Source organism: Dasypus novemcinctus, chromosome 18 (genome assembly GCF_030445035.2).
Source record: "Dasypus novemcinctus isolate mDasNov1 chromosome 18, mDasNov1.1.hap2, whole genome shotgun sequence".
NCBI classification, from domain to species: domain Eukaryota; kingdom Metazoa; phylum Chordata; class Mammalia; order Cingulata; family Dasypodidae; genus Dasypus; species Dasypus novemcinctus.
In genome coordinates, this window is record NC_080690.1 from 37,089,734 (window position 1) to 37,112,002 (window position 22,269).

Genomic DNA, 22,269 nt, shown 5'->3' on the forward strand with positions numbered 1-22,269 from the left:
GTTTATGCATTATGAGTCTAAAGCTACTAATTTATCATAACATTTTGTGTGTTTGCCTTTTAGATCCTGTAGGATGTATAAAGTGGAGCTACGAAGGAAATATGCAGCAGCACTAGCATTTATATTTACCCCTGTCGTTATCTTTACTGGAGATTTTATTTCTTCATGTGGCTTTGATCTATTGTCTATTATCCTTCCCTTTCAACCTGCAGAACTACTTTAAGCAATTCCTTTTTTTTTTTTTTTTTTTTTTTTTTTGAGTTAGGCCAGTAATTTATTCAGGTAGGGAGGGAAGAGAAATGGGAGGAAATAATAGAAAATAGCAGAGGTCCCACGTAGTGAGGAAGGGAATGAAAAGGGATGAAGAGGGCTAATTTACAAGCTACAATTACCCATTATAGATAATAAATCCCCAGGGTTACTTGCATGGCCACATGACAGAGGAAAAATGGTGACAGCTGCGCACAGAGGGCCGGACAGGTCCGCAGGCAAAAGAGCAGAGCAAGAGAGCCAGCAACTTCTTGTAGGTCCAGTCTAGTGGTGATAAATTCCCTCAGCTTTTGTTTATCTGGGAATATCTTAATCACTCCCTCATTTTTGAAAGACAGTTTTACTGTACATAGAATTCTTAGTTGCCAGTGTCGTCCCACTGCCTTCTTACTTCCATGGTTTCCAGTGAGAAATCAGTGTTCTATTTATTGCAGCTCCCTTTTACGTGACATATTGCTTCTCTTTTGTGGCTTTCAGAATTCTCTTTAACTCTGGCACTTAACAGTTTGATTATAACATGGTACAGTATATGTATTTTTGGGTTTATCCTATTTGAAGTTCATGGACTATCTTGGATGTGTATAGTTATGTCTTTCATTACATTTGGGAAGTTTTCAGCTGTTATTTCTTAAAAATTTTCTCTGCTCCTTTCACTCTTCCTTCTCCTTCTGGGACTCCCACAGTGCATATAATGGTACACCTGATGGTGTTCTCCAAATTCCTCAGGCTCTCTTTACATTTATTCACTCCTTTCAGCTCCACAGAATGGATGATTTCAATTATCTTATCTTCACCCACACTGATTCTTCTGCCAGCTCTAATCTGCTGTTGAACCCCTCTAGGGAATTTCAAATTTCTATTTAACTGTGATCTTCAGCTCTTTTTAGTTCCTTTTCATTATTTCTGTCTCTCTATAGATATTCTCTTTGTGTTCCTCTATTGCTTCCCAGACTTCTTTTATTTGTCCAAGTTCTCCTTTAGCTCTGAGCATAGTTAGGATCATTTTTTAGAAGACTCTGGAATGTCTCTGGTCTAATCCTCATTGATGGTTTCTAATGTTTTAATCTTCCTTGTCACCTGGGCCATCGCTTCCTGTTTGTGTGTTTTGTGATCTTTTTGCCAAAACCTGGACATTATGATATTTTAATATATTATTACTGGAATTTAGACTGCATTATCTGTTCCTTTTCTTGAATGCCAGGAGCTAACCGAAGATGGAAAAAATAATAATAAAGTACCTTTCCCAATCTGTTCAGATTGACTTCTTTCAGTAGTCCTCTTCAGAGTTTATCCATACAGAGAATTTAGGGAATAATTCCAGGCCCAAGCATGAGGGCGTCCCTGGTCCTTTCTGCATATACATCTTGTCTTGGGTATGGGTCTATGGCCCTAGGAATTCCGTTACTTGGGTACACATGTCTTCTCTTCCCTAGGAAACAGTTTCCTTACTGTTCCAGGCACTGTGCTGTATGATCTACAGGCAATATGACTTGACCGCTCTCCCACCATGTTCTGCAGGAGAGTACTCTGAGCTGCCTTACCTATACAGGGAAAGTTTTGAGATGGCAATGGTAAATCCCTCAGGCCACCACCAGACAGGTTGGGCCAGGCATATATACTCCCAGGAATTGCACAAAGTTATGCTGCCTACTCCAGACGTAGGACCAGGGAGCATGGGCCACCACCATGAACTTTAGTGAAGCATCCACATAAGAATATGAGATTAAAGAATGTAGCTAGCTAATTACTATGCTTTTTTTTAAAAATTAAATATGTTTAATGCAAGGGGTGAAATATTGGTCTCTTCATGGATTTGCTGTCTCTATTCTATATTCCTGTTTGTTGGTCAAGACAAATGAGTGCCTTGGCAAACCTAACCCATAGCCATTCCCTAACAACAGCTGTAAGTCTACATCCTACTTATTAATAGCAAAAACTCAGTGAATAAAGAACATGTATGATTTATTATTAATACTACCATATACTGGTTGTGAATTCATTTCTGCCTATTGTAACAGATTTGTTAAAGGTGTGTTTGATTGAAATTGTGGACTCAAGTTAATCAGCACAAAAATTATTTTGTATTAATACAAATACTTTCAGGTAAATTGGGAAAAGTAAATTCAAGGAAGTCAATTAGAAAACTAAAAGACAAAAAATTTTTTTCCATGCCTCTCAGGACCCTTAATAAGTAAGTAAAAATCATAGATCTAGAAGTATTTTTTTAGGCATTTAAAATAGAATATTCTTTTGAAGTCCCAAAGGCCACAATTTCCTTATATTAATATTGCAAACTTAAGTCTTAAGTTTTTGATAAGCAAAAGGATCATATGGGAGACACATGATAGTGTTCATTTGTTCCTCATCTTCCTGCTCCCTTTGTCTAGGTGCTAGCTTGATTTCCTCCATGACCAGAATAATACTAGCTTGAGCTTGGAGTGTATAAAGAATTAAATTAATTTAAAATGTTTTCTTATACCTAATTCACACTTACCTTTCTAATTGTGTTGATTTTATTTTTAAGACCAAAATGAAAAATTAATTCAAGAGAATAGACAACTGCAGTTACAGTATCTGGAACAAAAGCACCAACTTGATGAACTTAAAAACCGCGTGAAGTTTTTCAACAAGGTGAACTATTTTCTTATTTAAGAAATAAACTAAAAAATCTCATCTAAATATGTTATGCATAGAGAAAACACTATATTACAAAGCAAGAGAATACAAATATATCACTTAGTTTATTCAGGGCATCAGACTGCTTATATTCCATGAGGATATTTTGAATACTTAGAATGTTTCTTATATTTTCCATTTTAATATCTCATTATGATCTTTTCTGGCTCTTATATATTGCAGGAGAGTGATATTAATGCTGAAGAACTGAGTGAAGCTCTCTTACTTATAAAGGTAACTTTCTGAACTTCACCGTGAATTTCATGTCTGCATATAATTATTTCGGCATAATGATGACCCTTATCTGTAATCCTTTTATTTTGAGAGTGGAATTCTTGTGTATTTTCTGAAACTTATTACATTTTTTGTTTATTCGATTTATGCCACATATCAGGTCTACTAAGACTCAGTAAAATGGTTAAGTGACATTTAGTTACTGCATATACATTTTTCATAATGACATTAAATTTACATTTTAAAAAGATCTAAAAACTTACTTAGAGCTCTTTTTCTAACTTTAATAAAACATTTTACTTTAATGTGCTTTGCTATAAAACAGATCACCAATTTTTCTGTCTTAAGGGACCATGGTCAAACCTATCATCTTAAGTAAAATACTGTGAAGGTATTTTCCAATTTTAGGATATTCTGTTATTTATAAGAAGACTCAAGAAAATACATTACTTTCCTTTCAGATCATTGCAGTGTAGAGTTTAATCAAAAAAAGAAGTGGAAATAAATGTACATGATTCTTTATTGTGTCATGAAGTAATAAACTGTGTTTTGATTTCTCTGTAATTGTTCCAAATGTCTATCCAAATGTATTTTCTATATCAGGACTGCATTATTTCTGATAGAAAAATGGAAATATGTCTGTTTTCAATTAATGATTGTTCTTTACTATATCTATATTAATTCTCATGAGTACATTTTAGAAATTCTTGTTTCGGTAATAAAACATGTTTTTGTTTTAGGCTCAAAAAGTACAAAAAAATGGAGACCTCTCCTTTTTAGAGAAAGTAGACAGTAAAATTAATAAGGATCTAGAATGCTCCATGAAAGAGCTACAAGCAACTCATGCAGAAACAGTACAAGAACTGGAAAAGACAAGAAACATGCTAATTATGCAACATAAAATAAATAAAGATTATCAGGTAACATACTAAATCAGGAGTGTAGGTCTCCTATTATATTCTACTGATTATTTACTTTTCCCAGAAATATCATGTATTATCATCTACATCTCTTATCATCTATTACCACATCCCTAGAATTTAGCCTTTTAACTAGGTAGTTAGAATAGTTTAAAAACAAATAATCTCTTTAAAGTCTATCATTATAGAAAGCTAATAATGCCAATGAACTCACTTTTTCTGGTATTAGCCACATTCTGCAAATGGGTTATAGTTATCCTGAACTCCTGCCCCAACTACATGTTATAGTGACTTTCAACAAAAGCGAAAATCACCATCTTAAAAAAGAATCCAGGATTTTGTCCATTTTACTTCTGGTTTATGGAAAGTGTCAAGCATAATTTTCTAAATTGTAAGCTATTTGAGGTCAGGAAACAATGGTTTACATTTCCTGGTATTCCCAGAATCTAGAAAATTCCTGAATCATAATTGCTTTGAAAAATGAAAGTGCAACTAATCATAAGTATCAAATACTTATCTGTTATTTTTTAGATGGAAGTTGAGGCAGTGACCCAGAAGATGGAAAATTTGCAACAAGATTATGAACTCAAAGTGGAACAGTACGTTCATCTTCTTGATATCAGGGCTGCACGCATCCAGAAACTAGAAGGTACAATATACACAATTCTTAGTCCACAGTAACCAGACGAATGGGTTTTATAACCATTGAAAATGTCATTCAAATCTACTCTCACAATTTATTTTTGCCCTATATTTTCTTGATTCATAACTGTAATAATAATCTACCTAAAAGCTTGTTTTTGTCTGAATCTTTTCTACTAGAGAATTTTTAGTAATTCACTACTGGGTTTTGTGTGTGTGTGTATGTTTTAATAAGTTGCCCTATTTTTTTTTTTAAGGTGGTACTGGGGACCTTATACATGGGAAGCAGGTGCTCAGCCATGAGCCACATCCTCTCCCCGCTACTGGTTCTTAAATTCAGTGTTAGGCAAGATTTCAGAGTACTTCACAGAATACCACAAACCGAAGTTTACCACCTCATTTCTAATTTCTTTTCTCAGCAACCTGTGCATCTCAGCCAAACAGGTCTGCTTGCCCTTTGTCAGATTCATCTTGCTTGGTCTCACCACCATGTCTTACTTTGCAATGTTTACACCATCTGAATTCTCCCCAGACTACCAAGATACACCCTTCCCTGCTTCAAAATCTAACTTAGTGCACTCCAGTTCCAGGAAGAGGACACTGATTCCTCTACTTGAAATGTACTTGCAGTGATTTTCAAATTTTATCGAGCATTAAAATCACATGGGGAACCTATTTAAAATGTAGCTTTCTGAGCCCTAATCCCTAGAACTCCTGAGGCTCCTGATAACTGTATATGTAGGAATAAACTCCAAGCAGTTCAGATGCAGATATAAGACTATTCTTTGAAAAACACTACCTTGGCACCTTCCCAGTTTATCCTCTCATATGCTCAATAAATATATGTTTGGGAATTATCTTATATATAATGCCAATTATCTCTTGGCGTTTGGCATATTCTCTGTGACTGCAATATAAGGCCTACAGTGATAAGTACTTTGTCTTTCATGTCCTCAGCCATACAGTACTTAATTCAGTGGTCTACGCCAGCAGTAATTTTACACTCCTAAAATTTGTGGAGAATCTTTTTTTTTTTTTTTTAAAGATTTATTTTATTTGTTTCTCTCCCCTTCTGTGTCCATTTGCTGTGTGTTCTTGTCCACTTCTGCTGGTGTCAGCGGCACGGAAATCTGTGTTTCTTTTTGTTGCGTCATCTTGCTGCGTCAACTCTCTGTGTGTGCGGCGCCATTCCTGGGCAGGCTGCACTTTCTTTCCCTCTGGGCGGCTCTCCTTACAGGGCGCACTCCTTGTGCGTGGTGTTCCCCTACACAGGGGACACTCCTGCGTGGCAGGGCACTCCTTGTGTGCATCAGCACTGTGCACGGGGAAGTGCACATGGGTCAAGGAGGCCCGGGATTTGAACCGCGGACCTCCCATGTGGTAGACGGATGCCCTATCCACTGGGCCAAGTCCGCTTCCCTGTGGAGAATCTTAAAAGAGCTTTTGTTTGTATGGTGTTATACTTATTAATATTTATCATACTAGAAATTAAAACTGATAAATACAAAAATATTTATTTTAATTCATGTTAAAATAATAACGATAAACCCATGATATGATAACATAAATAACAGTACTTATGAAAAAATAACTATTTTCCCAAAAAAATAGTGAGAAAGCTAGATATTTATATCTCCTTCTGCATTCAGTCTGTTGTGATAACACACATTATATAGCTTCTGGGAAACTCCATTGTATACTTGTCAGAGAATGATAGTCAAAGAAGCAAATAGCATCTTAGTATTGTTATGAAAATAGTTTTGCCTCTAAGAATCCCCCCCCCAAAAAGAGTTTCAGAGACCATCAGGGGTCCCCAGACCACTCTTTGAGACCCACTGCTCTATGCAGAAAGGCTCAATAAATATCTCTACTTGAGTGACTAAGGTTTTAAAAAAAAAAAAAAACAAGGAGCAGTGTGTAACTTTCAGTCCAAGGAGTGCTTCTTAAGAATTTACTGAGTGGAATTTTCTTGAATAAAATGAATGTCACAGAGTTTGAGATATTCATTCCTTTCAAGTCTTATTAAATCTTTACTAATATATGTTATCTGTCTCAAATTCATTAATTCATTCTGCAAACGTGATCAGGCTCCTGCCATGTTCTAAGCAAAGTGCTAAGCACTGAGAATACAAATAGAAACAGAGGAACCACCCTCAAGAAACTCAGTCTAATACATGATGTGAACAAGTAAATAGACAGTTGTACTTTACTATAAAGAGGACAAAATTATCAAGCTTTGAGGAGAGAATGCCAGTGTATACCTGAAGATTCAGGAAAGACTTTACACAGAAGATGTGGAGTCTTTAAAAATGACAGAATTCACCACTTAGTAAAAGTAATGAAAGACGCTAAAGGCAGTGGAGAGGCAGGTAAAAATGCCTAAAAGTGAAGCATTGCAGTACTTTGGAGAAATTGCATGTGGTGTTTATGGTTGGAATGCAGAATTAGTAAAGTGAGGAATACCTGAAGGTAAGGCTGGAAACCAACTCATGAAGGCCACCCTTATTAACCTGGAGAACCACCGAGGGATTTTTAATGTAGGGAGAATTGTGTTTGGGAGATTATACTATTAGTAATGTGAAAAATGGGAAAGATTTGAAGGAAATGAGTGATTTGAATTCCATAGTAGTCTGGGCAATTCACACTGGGAGTATAATTAAGGTGGCATCAGTGGAGATGAAGAGCACGGAAACAAAGAGGGATAGTGATAAATAGTAGTGACCCTATAAATGTGGGGAGGATAAAAGAAAAAGAGAAATCTAAGATAATTTTCTGGGCAACTTGATGAATGGTAACACCATCACTTGAAATTCAAAGTATAGAAATGGCTACAAGAAAAGATGATACATTCTGTTTTAGATATGTTGAGTTTAAATTGCCAGGGGACACCTAAACAGAGGTATTCAATAAGCCTTTAGATAATTAGATTTATGAGGTCTGAAATTAAGGAAAGGAATCTGAATTTAAAATAGAAGTCTAAAGTCTTCAGCCTATTGGTAGTAGCAGAAGTCATAAAAGTGGATATGGGGAAGCAGATTTGACCCAACAGATAGGGCGTCCGCCTACCACATGGGAGGTCCAAGGTTCAAACCCAGGGCCTCCTGACACATGTTATGAGGTGGCCCATACACAGTGCTGATGCATGCAAGGAGTGCCCTGCCACACAGGGGTGCAAGGAGTGCACCCTGTAAGGAGAACCGCCTGGCGCGAAAAAGTGTAACCTGCCCAGGAATAAGCGCCCCACACACGGAGAGCTAACGCAGCAAGATGACACAACAAAAAGAGACACAGATTCCACATGCCACTGACAAGAATCCAAGCGGATACAGAAGAACACACAATGAATGGACACAGAGAGCAGACAACTGGGGGAGAGCAGGGAAGGGGAGAGAAATAAATTTTTAAAAAATAAATCTTTTAAAAAAAGTTTATATGGGTACCTCTTGTATTTTTTAATGTAACATTTTTTGTGTGATCTATCTTTAAGTAAGACTATTATAAATAAATAAATAGATTGGGGGGGAAAGTACTCTTGTAGGCTTCTTAGTGCTTCAAAAGCGAGTTCGTGTCTTTATGTCAGTATTTAAAATCTCTAAACTGCCTATCTTTTCTTGCAGCCCAGTTGAAAGATATTGCCTATGGCACCAAGCAGTACAAATTTAAACCAGAAATTATGCCGGATGACACTGTTGATGAATTTGATGAAACCATCCATTTAGAAAGAGGCGAAAATCTATTTGAAATCCATATCAGCAAAGTAACCTTTTCCTCTGAAGTTTTCCAGGCATCTGGAGATAAAGAGCCTGTCACTTTCTGTACCTATGCTTTCTATGATTTTGAACTACAAACAACTCCCATAGTGCAAGGCCTTCACCCAGAATTTAACTTTACTTCTCAGTATCTTGTTCATGTTAATGACTTATTTTTGCAATATATTCAGAAGAATACTATCACTCTTGAGGTCCATAAGGCTTACAGTACAGATTATGAAACTATTGCAGCATGTCAATTGAAATTCCATGAGATTTTAGAAAAAAATGGTCGAATATTTTGCACAGCAAGTTTAGTTGGTAAGTGCAATCTTATAAACTTAGGATCTTTGAATCACTGATTTGGTTTAATGCTCTATAATATTAATTATAGAGCATCCATCAAATATTATTTGGAAGTTGTCATTATCATTGTTACTAGGCTCTGGGAATATAGTGGTAAAAAAGACTGACACAACTCTTTGTGGAGTTTAGCTTCTAGAGGAGAAGACAGACAATAAAACAAACATAGATATACAGATATGTATATATAGTCAGATATGAAAAATTAATCAGAGCAAGAGGCTAAAGAGAGAGATGGGAGATTTCTAATTTATGTAAGGGCTTCCTTGAGGTGGTGACATTGGTAAAGATCTGAGTGAAGATCTATGCAAGGATCTAGAAGAATGTTTCAGGCAGAGGAAACAAAGTACAAAGACCTAGGGAAGAACAAAGGTGACATGTTGAAGAAACAAGAAATAATTACAACAGAGATGAGATTAAAGCAGTAGGCAGGGTCCAGACCATATTATAAAACCTTGTAGGTCATGGCCAGGAGTTTTTAACAGAGGAATTTAAGAAGTAAAATGACATGATCACTCACAATATTTAGAAAACTCATCCCTGGTGCTGAGGGAAGAATAGTCTGTAGAGAGCAAAAGAGAAAACAGGACCATTATCTGGCTATTGCATTAATCTGTGGAAAAATGATATTGGCTTGATTAAGATGGTAATGAAAGGGGCAATGAGAAGTGATCATATTGAGGATTATTTTATTAATTCTTCCTTCATGACTTGCTTATCAATGTGGAATAACGAGGGAAATAGAGGAGGCATGAACTTCTTACCTGAGCAACTAAGAGAACAATAATGCCAATTATTGAGATCAGGAACACTGAGAAAAGACAAATCTGAGGAAGAAAATCAAGAATTTTATTTCGGCAAGTTAAAACTGACCTGCCTATTAGACATCCAAGTGTAGATGTCAGGTAAGCAGTTGGATATATTAGTCTGAAGGTCAGGAAGGGACATTTAAAAGTGGGAGTCATTAGCATACGGTATATATTTTAAGCTTTGGGCCTTAATAATGACACATAGAGAATGAATGTAGATAAAGAAGAGAAGATGGCCAAGGGCTATGCCTTGAGATTCTCTAAAAGTTAGAGTTCAAGAAGAGGAGGAGAAGTCAGCAAAAGGAATTGAGAAGTAGATGGTGAAGTAGGAGGAAAACCAAAAGTATGGGGTACTCTGGAAGCCAGGGGAAGAGCCATTTCAAAAAGGAAGGAGGGTGACTTAGGATTTGGGGAGGGATTTTATTTTATTGATTGGATAGGTAATATATTCACATGATTCAAAAATCCAAAGGCACAGAGGTTTATACCATAAAGTAACTACCTCCCACACTTGTCCTCAAGCCCTGTCCCCTACTCCGAAGTCCCCTCACCAAAGACTTAGCATATACAAACAAATGTGTGCATTAATATTCTTTTTTAGGAGGGTTCTTTTAAATGACAGAAGGTATTTGATATCATGTTTTTATGTTGAATAGAATGATACATTAACAAGAGAAAAATAAAGGAAATAGGAAGGAAAGGGGCTAATATTTTTACTAATATTTGTATGATGTAGAGGAAATTTTATGTGTAGAATAGTCTCCATTTACCAAATTCTGAGCACCCATTATGTACTAGTAGTGCCACTGATAGAAATATATAAATGGAAACCATAGCCCTGCACTCAAGAACTTGAGAGGGTGATAGAGAAATAGGCAGGTGAACAGTTATTACAATGCATTCAGTGCCATATTGAGGGTGTACAAGGTCTGTGAAGGAAGCCTAGAGCTCTTCAGTCTCCTGGAAACCATAGAGGAAGTCTTCACAGAGGAAGACAGATGAAGAGCTGCCTGAGTTGAACTTAAAAGGAGTACTAAGGGTGTACAGGCAAATATCCTGAAAGGGTGTATTGCATATGGAATATATTTGGCATAGCTGTGGCATTTTCCCCTGTACTATTGGTACAGTAGAAAAATGGGAAGGTGCCAAGGGTTTATTGCAAGTTGAATTTGAATGTGGAATATCATATTTAGTTGAGGTTTCATATTGTATCTGTCAGACTACATTGAGTGCAACTGGGTAAAAAAAGTGAAAAAAAAAACCTATGGATTACTTGATTCAATGCTTAGATTTGTCTTTATATTTTCAGAAGGATTAAAATAGTATAAATTGGAATGTCTAAAACAGTTTGACAGAGTTAATATGATATTTAACATACAGTAAAACTCATATTTGCAAAAGTATTTTCTTCATCTGTTTGCAAATCATATCATTTGTGCAAGTCATATATTATTTTACTTCTTACAAAATTTACAGTTTTGATGATTAATACCATTGATGTATTTTTATTGATATATATTTTTATTTATGAGAATATTTTAACTGGGGCTTATGTATTGATTTGTAGGAACTAAAGGAGACATTCCAAATTTTGGCATAGTGGAATACTGGTTCCGATTAAGAGTTCCCATGGATCAAGCAATTCGACTCTATCGTGAACGAGCAAAAGCTTTGGGATATATAACATCAAATTTTAAGGGGCCAGAGAAAATGCAATGGGTATGCTTTTATGACTTTATTACCCTTTTTTGATGCAGAAATTTTATACTATTTCTTTATGTCATGCTTTAAACTGAAATCACTTCCTTTCACAGCCATCAAGTGGCTTTTTTCAGTTTTTTGTTTTGAAATAATTATAGATTCAAAGGAAGTTGCAAAAATAGTACATAGAGGTCCTGTATACCCTCCATTCAGCTTCTCCCTATTTTAACGTCTTACATGACTATGGTATAATATAAAAACCAGGAAATTGGTATTCATCCAATACTATTAAGTAGACTACAGACCTTATTCAGATTTTACTGTCTTTACATGCACTCATTTGTGTATGTGTGTGTATAAGTTCAATGCAGTTTTGTCACATGTATAAGTTCATGTAACAACTACAACAATCAAGATATAGAACTGTTCCATTACCACAAAGAAATCTCTTGGGCTACCCAGGATACTTTTTAAAAATAAAATCACAGTACTGTTATCACACATCAAGTAACTTTCGTTACGATTTCTACTGTTAAAGAAATAAATAGCTAGTTTGGACTATCAGTTATTGTCCTTTCAAAATATTTCTTCATATTAGGTTTCTGAAATGCAAAGTAAAATACAAATATGAAAAAAAAATTCTCTTGCTGAGAATTGGGAGTGCAATTCCTCATGGTAGCATTACCCAAACTTATGTTCCACGATATCTTAAAGGTTGTTATTTCCAAAAAAATTCTATGCTACAGTGAATGCATAAAGCACTTAATTGAGCAAAGTTTAACAGGATTCTTAACTTTAGAACTTCTCTTGTGTCCTGTGAATCTCAAGAGGAAGTATAAAATATCTACATAAGTTGAATGACAAAGGGATGGAATATTGTATAAACATTTTGGAATACCTTCTGAAGTCATAATCATCTTACCCTCTTTTTCTTGGAACTCTACCTTACCCCTCCCACCCCCCACCCTCACTCCACCCCACACACAGAGGAGTTGGGCTCCAGGTTTAGGTTACATAATCCTGTTCTCTCCCAATACCCATTAAGTTATAACTAATTATGTGGAAATAGCCACTTGACTGCAATTGGGCCAATCAGATTCTGCTGTCTAGATCAAGCATGACTCTGGGATGCCTGGAATGTGTAATTGGCAGCTATGGGGCAGCCGTCTTCTACCATGTTAACCAGCAAAGGAAATAAATTAGGTATGGAGAAAAAGAATAATGAGGAAGCATGCAGAGAGAAATAGAGACCAGACAGAGTAAATTCTAATGGTTTTCCAATCCCACTAAGTTCCTAAAGCCTAACCATATTTCTGCTTTATGTGAAATATCCCATAGCTTTATATTAAAGTCCCTTTTGGTTGTTTGAGGTAGATGGAATCAGTTTTTATAACTTTTGAGTAAGGAACCTTGACTTAAAAAACACCAATTCCCAGACTTAAGAAAGAATAGCATGCTTTCCCACAGAGACCATCTTTCAGAATTAGTATTCTTCAGAATATATGTTGGGAAATGTTGTTCTGTAAGTGAACTTTAGAAATTGGGAGAATTGTTTAATGGTTCTCAGACTCCCCGTTTCTGGCTTGAATAAGTCATTTACTGGTGAAATTTCAAGCTTTTGTGGGTGTATTTAAGAAGGTGGGGAGGGGGTGCTTTTAAAATAATGCTACCCAGCCTTCTATAGCTGAGAGCAAACTAGCCCTGAGAAAACAGTACAGGGATTCCCTCTTCTGGTTCCGCCTCTCCATACTACCAGATGTTCTTACTAAGAGAATGATAACTGTGGCTCTGTTTTCCCTATTCCAATGAATGTCTCTAAAGTCAGAGGTTCTAGATGCTCAATCCAGATTCAATAGTACAATGAAAAAGGGGTCCCATTGTGGAAGGCAGAGAATTCTCCAACACTAAACAAAGCATGGAAACACTATTTCATTTGTCCCAGATCACATCAGCTATGATAGCTTTAATAGCCAGTGCATTTGTTTTCTTAAATACTTGTATACTGGCCATCCAAGTAATAGTTCCAAAAGGGGCCCTATAGTAGTTTCTAGCTCTGATAAATTTTTCTCATGTCTCCTCTGAAATGTCCTCCTAATGCTAGCATTTATTACCTCCAAAGTTTATCTCTTACTCTGTTCTCTTGTTCTTGTAGCAATTTGGCTTTCATATATGGTCTAGTCTGCTTCCCCAAACTCCAGTTATTCAGGATGAGTGTCAACTCAAATATAAAAATATCTTCCCCTCTGAGTAGACCCCATCAAGTTCATTGGATTCTCATTTCAGAATGCGATAGGATCAGAATAGTTGGATTGGTTGAAGAATTAGCTCTTGGTAAAATTGTGAACTAGAGGACATCTACCTTTGGCTCCATCTGTTCATTTTGCTCTTTAGTTATTAAATAGAATTAAAGAACATCAAATTAAATTTTTTTCATTATGTTATTTTGTTATAGCACCAATCTCTAAGTATATGCTCAATTTTCCATATTGTTAATAATAGCACATGTTCTAGGGAATATTGGCTTTGAATAGAAATCAGAGTCTTTTACTAAGCAATCATGATAAAGTGAAAATATACAGTTTTTGTATATTTACAAAATTATTTTGTTTGGGGGATGACAGGTGCTTATTTCTCTTTTAATTGTGTTATTACTGTAATTTAAATATGTATGTTTTTTCAGTTAAGTCAGCAAGCACCCAAAACTGCTCAGCCCAGTTCTACAGATTCCACAGATGGCAACTTAAATGAACTTGACATTACTATAAGATGTTGCAACCACCTGCAGTCCCGGGCAAGCCACCTGCAGCCACACCCATATGTTGTGTACAAGTTTTTTGATTTTGCAGACCATGATACAGCCATCATTCCCAGTAGCAATGATCCACAGTTTGATGATCATATGTGTTTCCCAGTACCAATGAATATGGATTTGGACCGATACCTTAAGTCAGAGTCTCTGAGTTTTTATGTTTTTGATGATAGTGATACTCAGGAGAATATTTACATAGGAAAAGTCAATGTGCCTCTAATTTCATTGGCACATGACAGGTGTATCTCAGGTAAGCCTATGTTCTTGAATCTGTGATCTTGTAAAAACAGAACTAAATTTTACCTAAGTATGTGGATATGATTTGTTTATCTTCCTAACTTCAGTCTTTGAACTTTGGGCCTATGGTACTATATTTTTTGAGTTATTTTCTTAGTGGTTGCTCTAGGGGTTACAATATACATATTAATTTACCACAATCTGCTTAAAATCAATACTAACTTAATTCCATCAAAATATAGAAAGTCTGCTCCAATATTACTCTATTTCCTGCCCCTCTTTTTGTCCTGTTATTATATATCTCTGTATAGTATGCCTATATATGTTATAACCCAAACAATACAATGTTATAATTATTGCTTTATATAATCTTTCCTTTAAAGAAGTTAAGAAAAAGGGAAAGATTTATAGTTATAGGAGACTTTTATATTAACTTACATATTTACCATTTATAATACTATTCCTTTTTTTCCTGTGAATTTGAGTTAATGTCTAATTGCCCCTTCCTTTGTGCTATTGTTGTCATATAGATTTTATCTTTTTATGTTATAACCAATTACTGTTTTATACAATTGTCTTTTAAATCAGTTAAGAGAAGAAAAGAGAAAAAAAAATTTATACTGTCTTTTATAATTACCTATGTAATTACCTTTTTGGTGTTCTTTATTCTGTTGTGTGGATTTGAGTTACCAGTTGGTGTCACATCCTTGCAATCAGAAGAACTTCCTTTAATATGTCTTATAAGTTGGGTCTCCTAGTATTGAATTCTATCTCTGTTACCTAGGAATGTTTTTATTTTGCCTTTATTGTCTGAAGGGTAGTCTTGCTGGATATAAAGTTTTTGGTCAACAATTCTGTTTGTTTTTGTTTTTCTCAAGGTATTTTGAATATGCTTAGACTATTACCTTCTGGCACTCATTCTTTTGCTCCATCTTCTGTATCACTTATTCTTTCTTCTATCATTTCAAGTCTACTGTTGTATGCCTCTAATGTGTTTTTGGTTTTTTTTACATAGGACTTTTTTTTTCTCTCTCCCTCCCCCCCTGCCCCCAGTTGTCTGCTCTCTGTGTCCATTGGCTGTGTGTTCCTCTGTGACTGCTTCTATCCTTATAAGCGGCACTGGGAATCTGTGTTTCTTTTTGTTGTGTCATCTTGTTGTGTCAGCTCTCCATGTGTGCGGCGCCATTCTTGGGCAGGCTACACTTTCTTTCATGCTGGGCAGCTCTCCCTACAGGGCACACTCCTTGCGCGTGGGGCTCCCCTACACAGGGGACACCCCTGCACGCATCAGCACTGCGCATGGGCCAGCTCCACACGGGTCAGGGAGGCCCAGCGTTTGAATCTCAGACCTCCCATGTGGTAGGCAGATGCCCTATCCATTGGGCCACGTCCACTTCCCTATAATGTGTTTTTGATCTCACCTATTGCGTCTTCATTCTCATGAGCTCTGATACTTTTCTGTTCAGGATTTCAAATGCTTCTTTGTGCTCACACAATGTCTACTTGATGTCATTTATCTCTTTAGCCGTATTGTCTTTCAACTCATTAGGTCATTTTGGAAATTTGTGAATATCTTGCAAATTGGTTCTCTGAAATCCTGCATCTCTTCTGGGGCTTTGATATGTTCCCTTTCTTGGGCCATGACTTCCATTTTCTTACTATGGCTTGTATTTTTTTGTCTAGGCATCTGATTAAGATATAGTTAACACAGAGGCTCAATTTCTTTCTCTTTTATAGGGATTCAGTAGCAGGAGGCTGTGTGTTACCATGCTCTTTGATTTTGGGCTCACCTGGATTGTTAGGATTGTCCCTGCTAGTTGTTCAAAACTGGGCTCTGGACACAGTAATTGGGTTTCAGATCCACTTCTTAGGGCCTTGGGGAGAGAAGCTATAAAGGCCGTAAAAAGCCTCTCTCATATTTTTCATTTTCTCACGTGCACTTCCTTAGTCTGCCAGCAGGTGGGCTCTTTGATAGCTCTCAGTTCAATGTCTGGTCTGAGTGTATTTGTTGCTACACAGACTGGATCAATGTGATAGAGCTTCCTGCCTGGAGGCAAAGAGTCTTGTGATTCAGACTTTTTCAGAGACAGTTCTTCAGCCTTCTCTGGCACCCCCCCCCCCCCCCCCCCCTCTTTTCCAAGGTAGGAAATATTTCCACTCCTCTCTGAGTCCTCAACAAGCAGTCCTGGTTAGTAGAGAAGGAGATTGGGAGGGTTGTATCTCTTTAGCCCCTTGCCAGTTCCTGAGACAAACAGTGGCCCAGCCCCACTGGAAGGGCTCCTGGGACACAGCAGATCAAATTTCTGAGTCAAAAGCTGAGGTAGCCTTAGGCTGTGTCCCTCTCTCTACCCTTTCCGGGGGGGGGGTGCACCCTCAACAATCAGTCCCGGCAAGAAGAGAGGGAGATTGCTGGGCTTGAATTTCTTCAGTCCTGTGGCACTCATTCTTCCTGAAGAAAAATAGACTATTAATTTTATGTGATGCTGTTTTCAAGATTTTCTCTTTGTCTTTGTTTTTAACCAGTTTAATGTGTATCCCTTTATGTATATCCTTAGTGTTTGTTGAGTCTGTTGTATATATAGGGTAACATTGTGCATCAAATTTGGGAAATTTTCTGCTTATTTCTGCACTTATTTTTACTTCCCTTTCTCTCTCTTTTCTCCTTCTTTGATTCTTATTGTATGTATGTTGATATGTTTAATGGTATTCTGAGGTCTCTGAGGCTATAGTCATTTTTCTTATCTTTTGCCCTTGTTCTTCAGAATGGATAATATCTGTTGATCAGTTTTCAAGTTCACTGATTATTTCACCAAGTCACATCTCCTGTTGAGCCCCTCAGTGATTTATTTTTTCATTTCATCCATTGTAATTTTCCACTCCACAATTTCTATTTAGTTCTTCTTTATTCTTTCTCTCTCTTTTTTCTGTTCTTTATTTGATAAGTCATTGTCATCATACTTTCCTTTAATTCTTTAAACATAGTTTCTTTTTATTAATAGTTCTTTAGACATATTTGTAATAGCTTCTTTGAGAACTTTGTCTGCTAAATCTAACACCTGAACCCTCCTCAGAAAATCCATTTATTGCTTTTTTCCTGTGTATTCATTACACTTTTCCATTTCTTTGATGTCTCAATTCCTTTGTTGAAAACCAAATATTTTTGATAATATATTGTTGCCACACTGGATTCTGATCCCACACCACACCATGGGGTGGTTATTGTTGCTGTGTGTGTTTGTTTGTTTAGTGACTTACCTGTTCTAATTCTGTACAGTGTTTCCCACACTCTATGCTGCCACTGATGTCTCAGCTAGATTTTTTTGTGTTTGTCTAATTTTTGTTTTTACTTTTAAGCCTGGGTCAATAGAGCTTAGCAGTCACCTAATGATTAGTCAGGGGTTATACTTAAACACCTTTAGAAATTAGGCCTAGGAGTGGATGTAGCTCAGGGGTTGAGTGCCTGCTTCCCATATATGAGGTCCTGGGTTCAATCCCTGGTACCTCCTGAAATAAAGAAAGAAATTAGGCCAATGGGTCTGTGTGTGGCTTAGGGAATATATTCAAATTTCAGGCAGTCTACAAGTCTTCCTTGGCTTTTATTTTCTCCATTTATGAGGCCTCACATTGAGCTAGTGACAAAGAAGTTCACTAGGATCCTCTTCAGTTTCTCCTGAAGTTTGTGCTCACACACATCGTTCCAGACCATAAGGCACAAGTAGAATCTTCTCAAGACTCACTCTACATGTCTTGTTCCCTGGATCTTCCTGTTAAATTTTTTATTGTTCTTCTGGGTCTTTTTCTTTCCGTGACCCATGTTGAGACCTCAGGCTAGCAATGATGTTGGCCTTCCCTGGTTGTTTGTCTTTGAGATTGCTATTGATTTTAACCCAAGGCATGAAATTACTCACACTCCGCTCCAAATAAAGTCACTTCTCTCCTAAAGAGGCTTCTAGACCTCATGGCATACCCCACCCTGGAAGAACTTATATACCATGGAGCTAGAGGGGAGAGAGGGGACGCTAAGAGCACTCCTACAGAGCCACGCTGTTTTTATTGAGGTTCAGTCGATTCTCTTGAATAAATGCTTCTCAGTTTGTTAAACACTTTTGATCAGTTTCCAGAGCCCTTAAATTTTAGCCCTTAAGTTGTTTTTGACCACTTTATCCAGTTTCATGACCACTTTTTGGTGAGAGGATTCACCAGGCTCCTCTGTCAGCCACTCTGAAAGTCCTGCCTATAATAGAAGTTTATCACCTCCCTATCCTTTTGTTCTACCTAAAGTGTAAAAATCTGTTGATGGTTTTTTCTTGTTGTTGTTGTTTTTTCAGCTATCTATTCAAAGAAGAATTAATTAAGTGCTTGAGTATCAAATAAAAGATAACTATACATAAAAATTATGCTTGATATGTAAGGTTTTTTTAAAGTAAGATTTTGTTTATATCTGAAAATCTAGTGCAATGATTAAAATTTTAGACTCAATACCACAGATTCAGCTAGGTGGTAGTTGTTTTTTTTTTAAGTTTTTTTTTAAATTTTTTTTATTTCTCTCCCTTCCTCCACCCTCCCCCGTCCACCCCAGTTGTCTGCTCTCTGTGTCCATTTGCTCTGCGTTCTTCTGTGTCCACTTGGATTCTTGTCAGCGGCACTGGGAATCTGTGTCTCTTTTTATTATATCATCTTGCTGCATCACCTCTCCGTGTGCGCAGAGCCACACCTTGGCAGGCTGCGCTTTCTTTGCGCAGGGCGGCTCTCCTTACAAGGCGCACTCCTTGTGCATGGGGCTCCCCTACATGGGGGACACCCCTGTGTGGCAGGGCACTCCTTGTGCACATCAGCACTGCACATGGGCCAGCTCACCACACAGGTCAGGAGGCCCTGAATTTGAACCCTGGACCTCCCATTTGGTAAGCAGACACTCTTATCCATTGAGCTAAATCCTCTTCCCTAGGTGATAACACCCTAGGTAGTATCAAAACTGCTATTTGTTTGGGGTGGTTTGTTTATTTTATGGAAACTTATTACCATGTTTATTGTAAAATTTGGAGTAATTTTGCAAACCCCAATAAATTTATTATAATAACGTTATACAGTAATATGACAACTCCTTCAGATATATAAATTATTTTAAAATTTGAGGTTTTAATGTATTTTTCTCTAGAAACAAATCTCTTACAAGAATATTCAATTCAAAATAAAGACTGATACTTGAACTATAACCCAGATAATGTCTTAGAGGAAAGCTAAGAATTCTGAATAATCTCTGAATTTAATTTTAGTGAATTAAAATATTTATAAATTAATTTTCTTGTCTTTAACTCAACATTATCTTTGAGGCCTTAACTTCTGAAAGCAGTCTGCTTGAGAGATGAACCTATCACAGATCCTTTGTCTTTATAGTATTCTCATTTATTCACATTTGCATGTGAGTAAAAGTCAAAATTACTTTAAAAGTGAGGGAATGGGAGCAGTTCATTTTATTCCTCTTTAATTCTTATGGTAATAAAACTTTACTCTAGCATTTAGTTAAAATTATTTTTGTAATTTAACAGGAATATTTGAGTTAACAGATCACAAAAAGCATCCAGCAGGTACCATCGATGTTGTACTTAAATGGAAATTTGCTTACCTTCCACCAAGTGGATCAATAAAAACTGAAGACTTAGGAAATTTCATCCGCAGTGAAGAGTCAGAAGTTGTTCCAACACTACCTCCAGCATCCTCTGCTAGCATATTAGTTTTAGTAAGTAGCAGGGTTTCTGAATTTTCCTATAAAACCTAGGAAACAACCCCCCAAAAAAATACTGAAGCAAAAATTAAAATTTAATTTTCATCATATTGAATTTAACTTATTGGTTTATCTTAGGCACCAACACCTAAACCAAGACAACGTTTAACACCTGTAGATAAGAAGGTATCTTTTGTGGATATCACACCACATCAGCATTCTGTGAGTAGTAAACATTCAAAATGTTGATTTTTTTTTATAACAAGTATTTGAAATACACTGTATAGTTACAGTCTACTCTTCCTGATACAAATAGAAACAGATGAATAGCGTACTTCCTTTACCTTTAAAATGTTAGCTTTGTAATTTGGCACCATATATGGTAAAGTGTTAAAATATATTGATATTCTTTGACCTAAACCCTCTCTCAGCCCCATATCTCTTTCCATTTACTGCCTCAATCCTCTGCTCCCATTTATTAAAAAAAAATTTAATCCTCAAAATGATATCTGAATTGTCTCCCTTTCCTCATACTGTCTGTCTTTAATTCACTCCAGTAATAATACTTTTATCCTCATTAAAACCACTCTTGTTAAAGTCACCATGACATTCCCTTTGTCTTAGCCAGTGGTCAATTCTCAGTCCCCATCTTAATCTCCTAGTAGCATTTGATGCAGTCAAATACTCTCTCCCTCTTCTCTTTCCCTGAAATGCCATACCTTTCTAGTTTTCCTATTTTTCCATTGATTCTTCTCACTCTCCTGGACCATATCTCTAAATGTTGAAGTGCCTGAGTAGTCAATCCTCCTACTTTTTCATATCTACATTAAGAGAGCTTATCCATTCCTGTGGCTTTAAAAAGCATCTATCGACTACCACTCCTTTACTTATATCTCTACCCTCATCCTTTCTGCTGAATTCCACATTTATTTCCTTACTGCTTATTTTATAGCCACTGAATGTCCAATAGGTTTCTAAACCTAACATGTTCAAAACCAAACTCCTGATTACAACAACACTCTTAACACAATATTTGCCGCTTTCAGTATTTCCCATTCTCAGTAAATGACCTAACTATTCACCCTGTTGCACGGAAATGAAATTTCAGAAGCTTACCCTTGACTATTATTCTGTTTTTCTGACACCCCAAATCTAGTCCCTCCACAAAACAAAATCTAACTCGTAACTACTTTGCAGCATCTCCACTGCTACCACTCAAGTCACCACTGTCACGTAGACTTTTAAAAAAATACTGTCTTTGTAATTGAGATGTAACTCCTTGTGTTAGTCAGCCAAAGGGGTGTTGATGCAAAATACCAGAAATTAGTTCATTTTTATAAAGGATATTTATTCGGAGTAGAAGCTTACAGTCACAAGTCCCTAAAGAGTCCAACTCAAAGTACCGTAAGAGGTACTTTCTACCCAGAGTCTGTTGCCACATGTTGAAACAAGATGGCCGGTGATGTCTGACAGGGATTAGCCTTCCTCTTCCTCCCAAGGCTCCATGGTCCCAGCTTCTTCTGATTTCAGCCACAGGCTGGATCAGGTCTTGTCTCCCGGGGCTCATTTCTCTCCAGGTTCAGCTGCTCTGTTCTCTCCGCAAGGCCAGCTGTAAAACTCTCAGTCGAATGGCTCATCTCTCTTCCCAGGGTCTCTGTGGAGCCTTTTGTATTACTCTGTGTTCTTCTCCTGTGTATTTACTTCCCGGGGCTCCACCTCCAAAACTCCAACAGCCCTTCTCTGCAGTGTGGTTTCTCTGTGAGTCCCCAACATAACCCAATCAAAGTCTTAATCATTATTTAATTAAGAAAAGTGAAACTCCTGAATCCAATACTATCTAATATGCCCTGAGGAACAGACCAATTTACAAACATAATCCAACATCTATTTTTGGATTTCATAAACAATATCAAACTGCTACACTCTATGTTGTAAAGGACACAAATCTTTTTTTTTTTTTAAAGATTTATTTTTATTTATTTCTCTCCCCATCCTCCCCCACCCCCCCGCCCCGGTTGTCTGGTCTCTGTGTCCATTTGCTGCGTTGTTCTTTGGTACACTTCTGTTGTTGTCAACGGTACGAGAATCTGTTTTTGTTACGTCATCTTGCTGCATCAGCTCTCCATGTGTGTGG

General features: G+C 36.8%; 1 protein-coding gene across 5 annotated transcripts in view; it reads left to right on the top strand.

Annotated features, from left to right (window-relative positions):
* RPGRIP1L (RPGRIP1 like) overlaps positions 1-22,269 on the top strand; it is a 113,406-nt gene that overhangs the window by 41,721 nt on the left and 49,416 nt on the right. For all 5 annotated transcript variants that reach the window (XM_004455046.5, XM_023587824.3, XM_004455047.5 and 2 more), the window contains 9 exons: positions 2,795-2,901; positions 3,130-3,180; positions 3,921-4,100; positions 4,632-4,749; positions 8,360-8,812; positions 11,231-11,382; positions 14,045-14,423; positions 19,960-20,150; positions 20,274-20,357. In XM_004455046.5, coding sequence (XP_004455103.2) covers positions 2,795-2,901; positions 3,130-3,180; positions 3,921-4,100; positions 4,632-4,749; positions 8,360-8,812; positions 11,231-11,382; positions 14,045-14,423; positions 19,960-20,150; positions 20,274-20,357 — 1,715 coding nt within the window. The remainder of the gene's footprint in view (positions 1-2,794; positions 2,902-3,129; positions 3,181-3,920; positions 4,101-4,631; positions 4,750-8,359; positions 8,813-11,230; positions 11,383-14,044; positions 14,424-19,959; positions 20,151-20,273; positions 20,358-22,269) is intronic.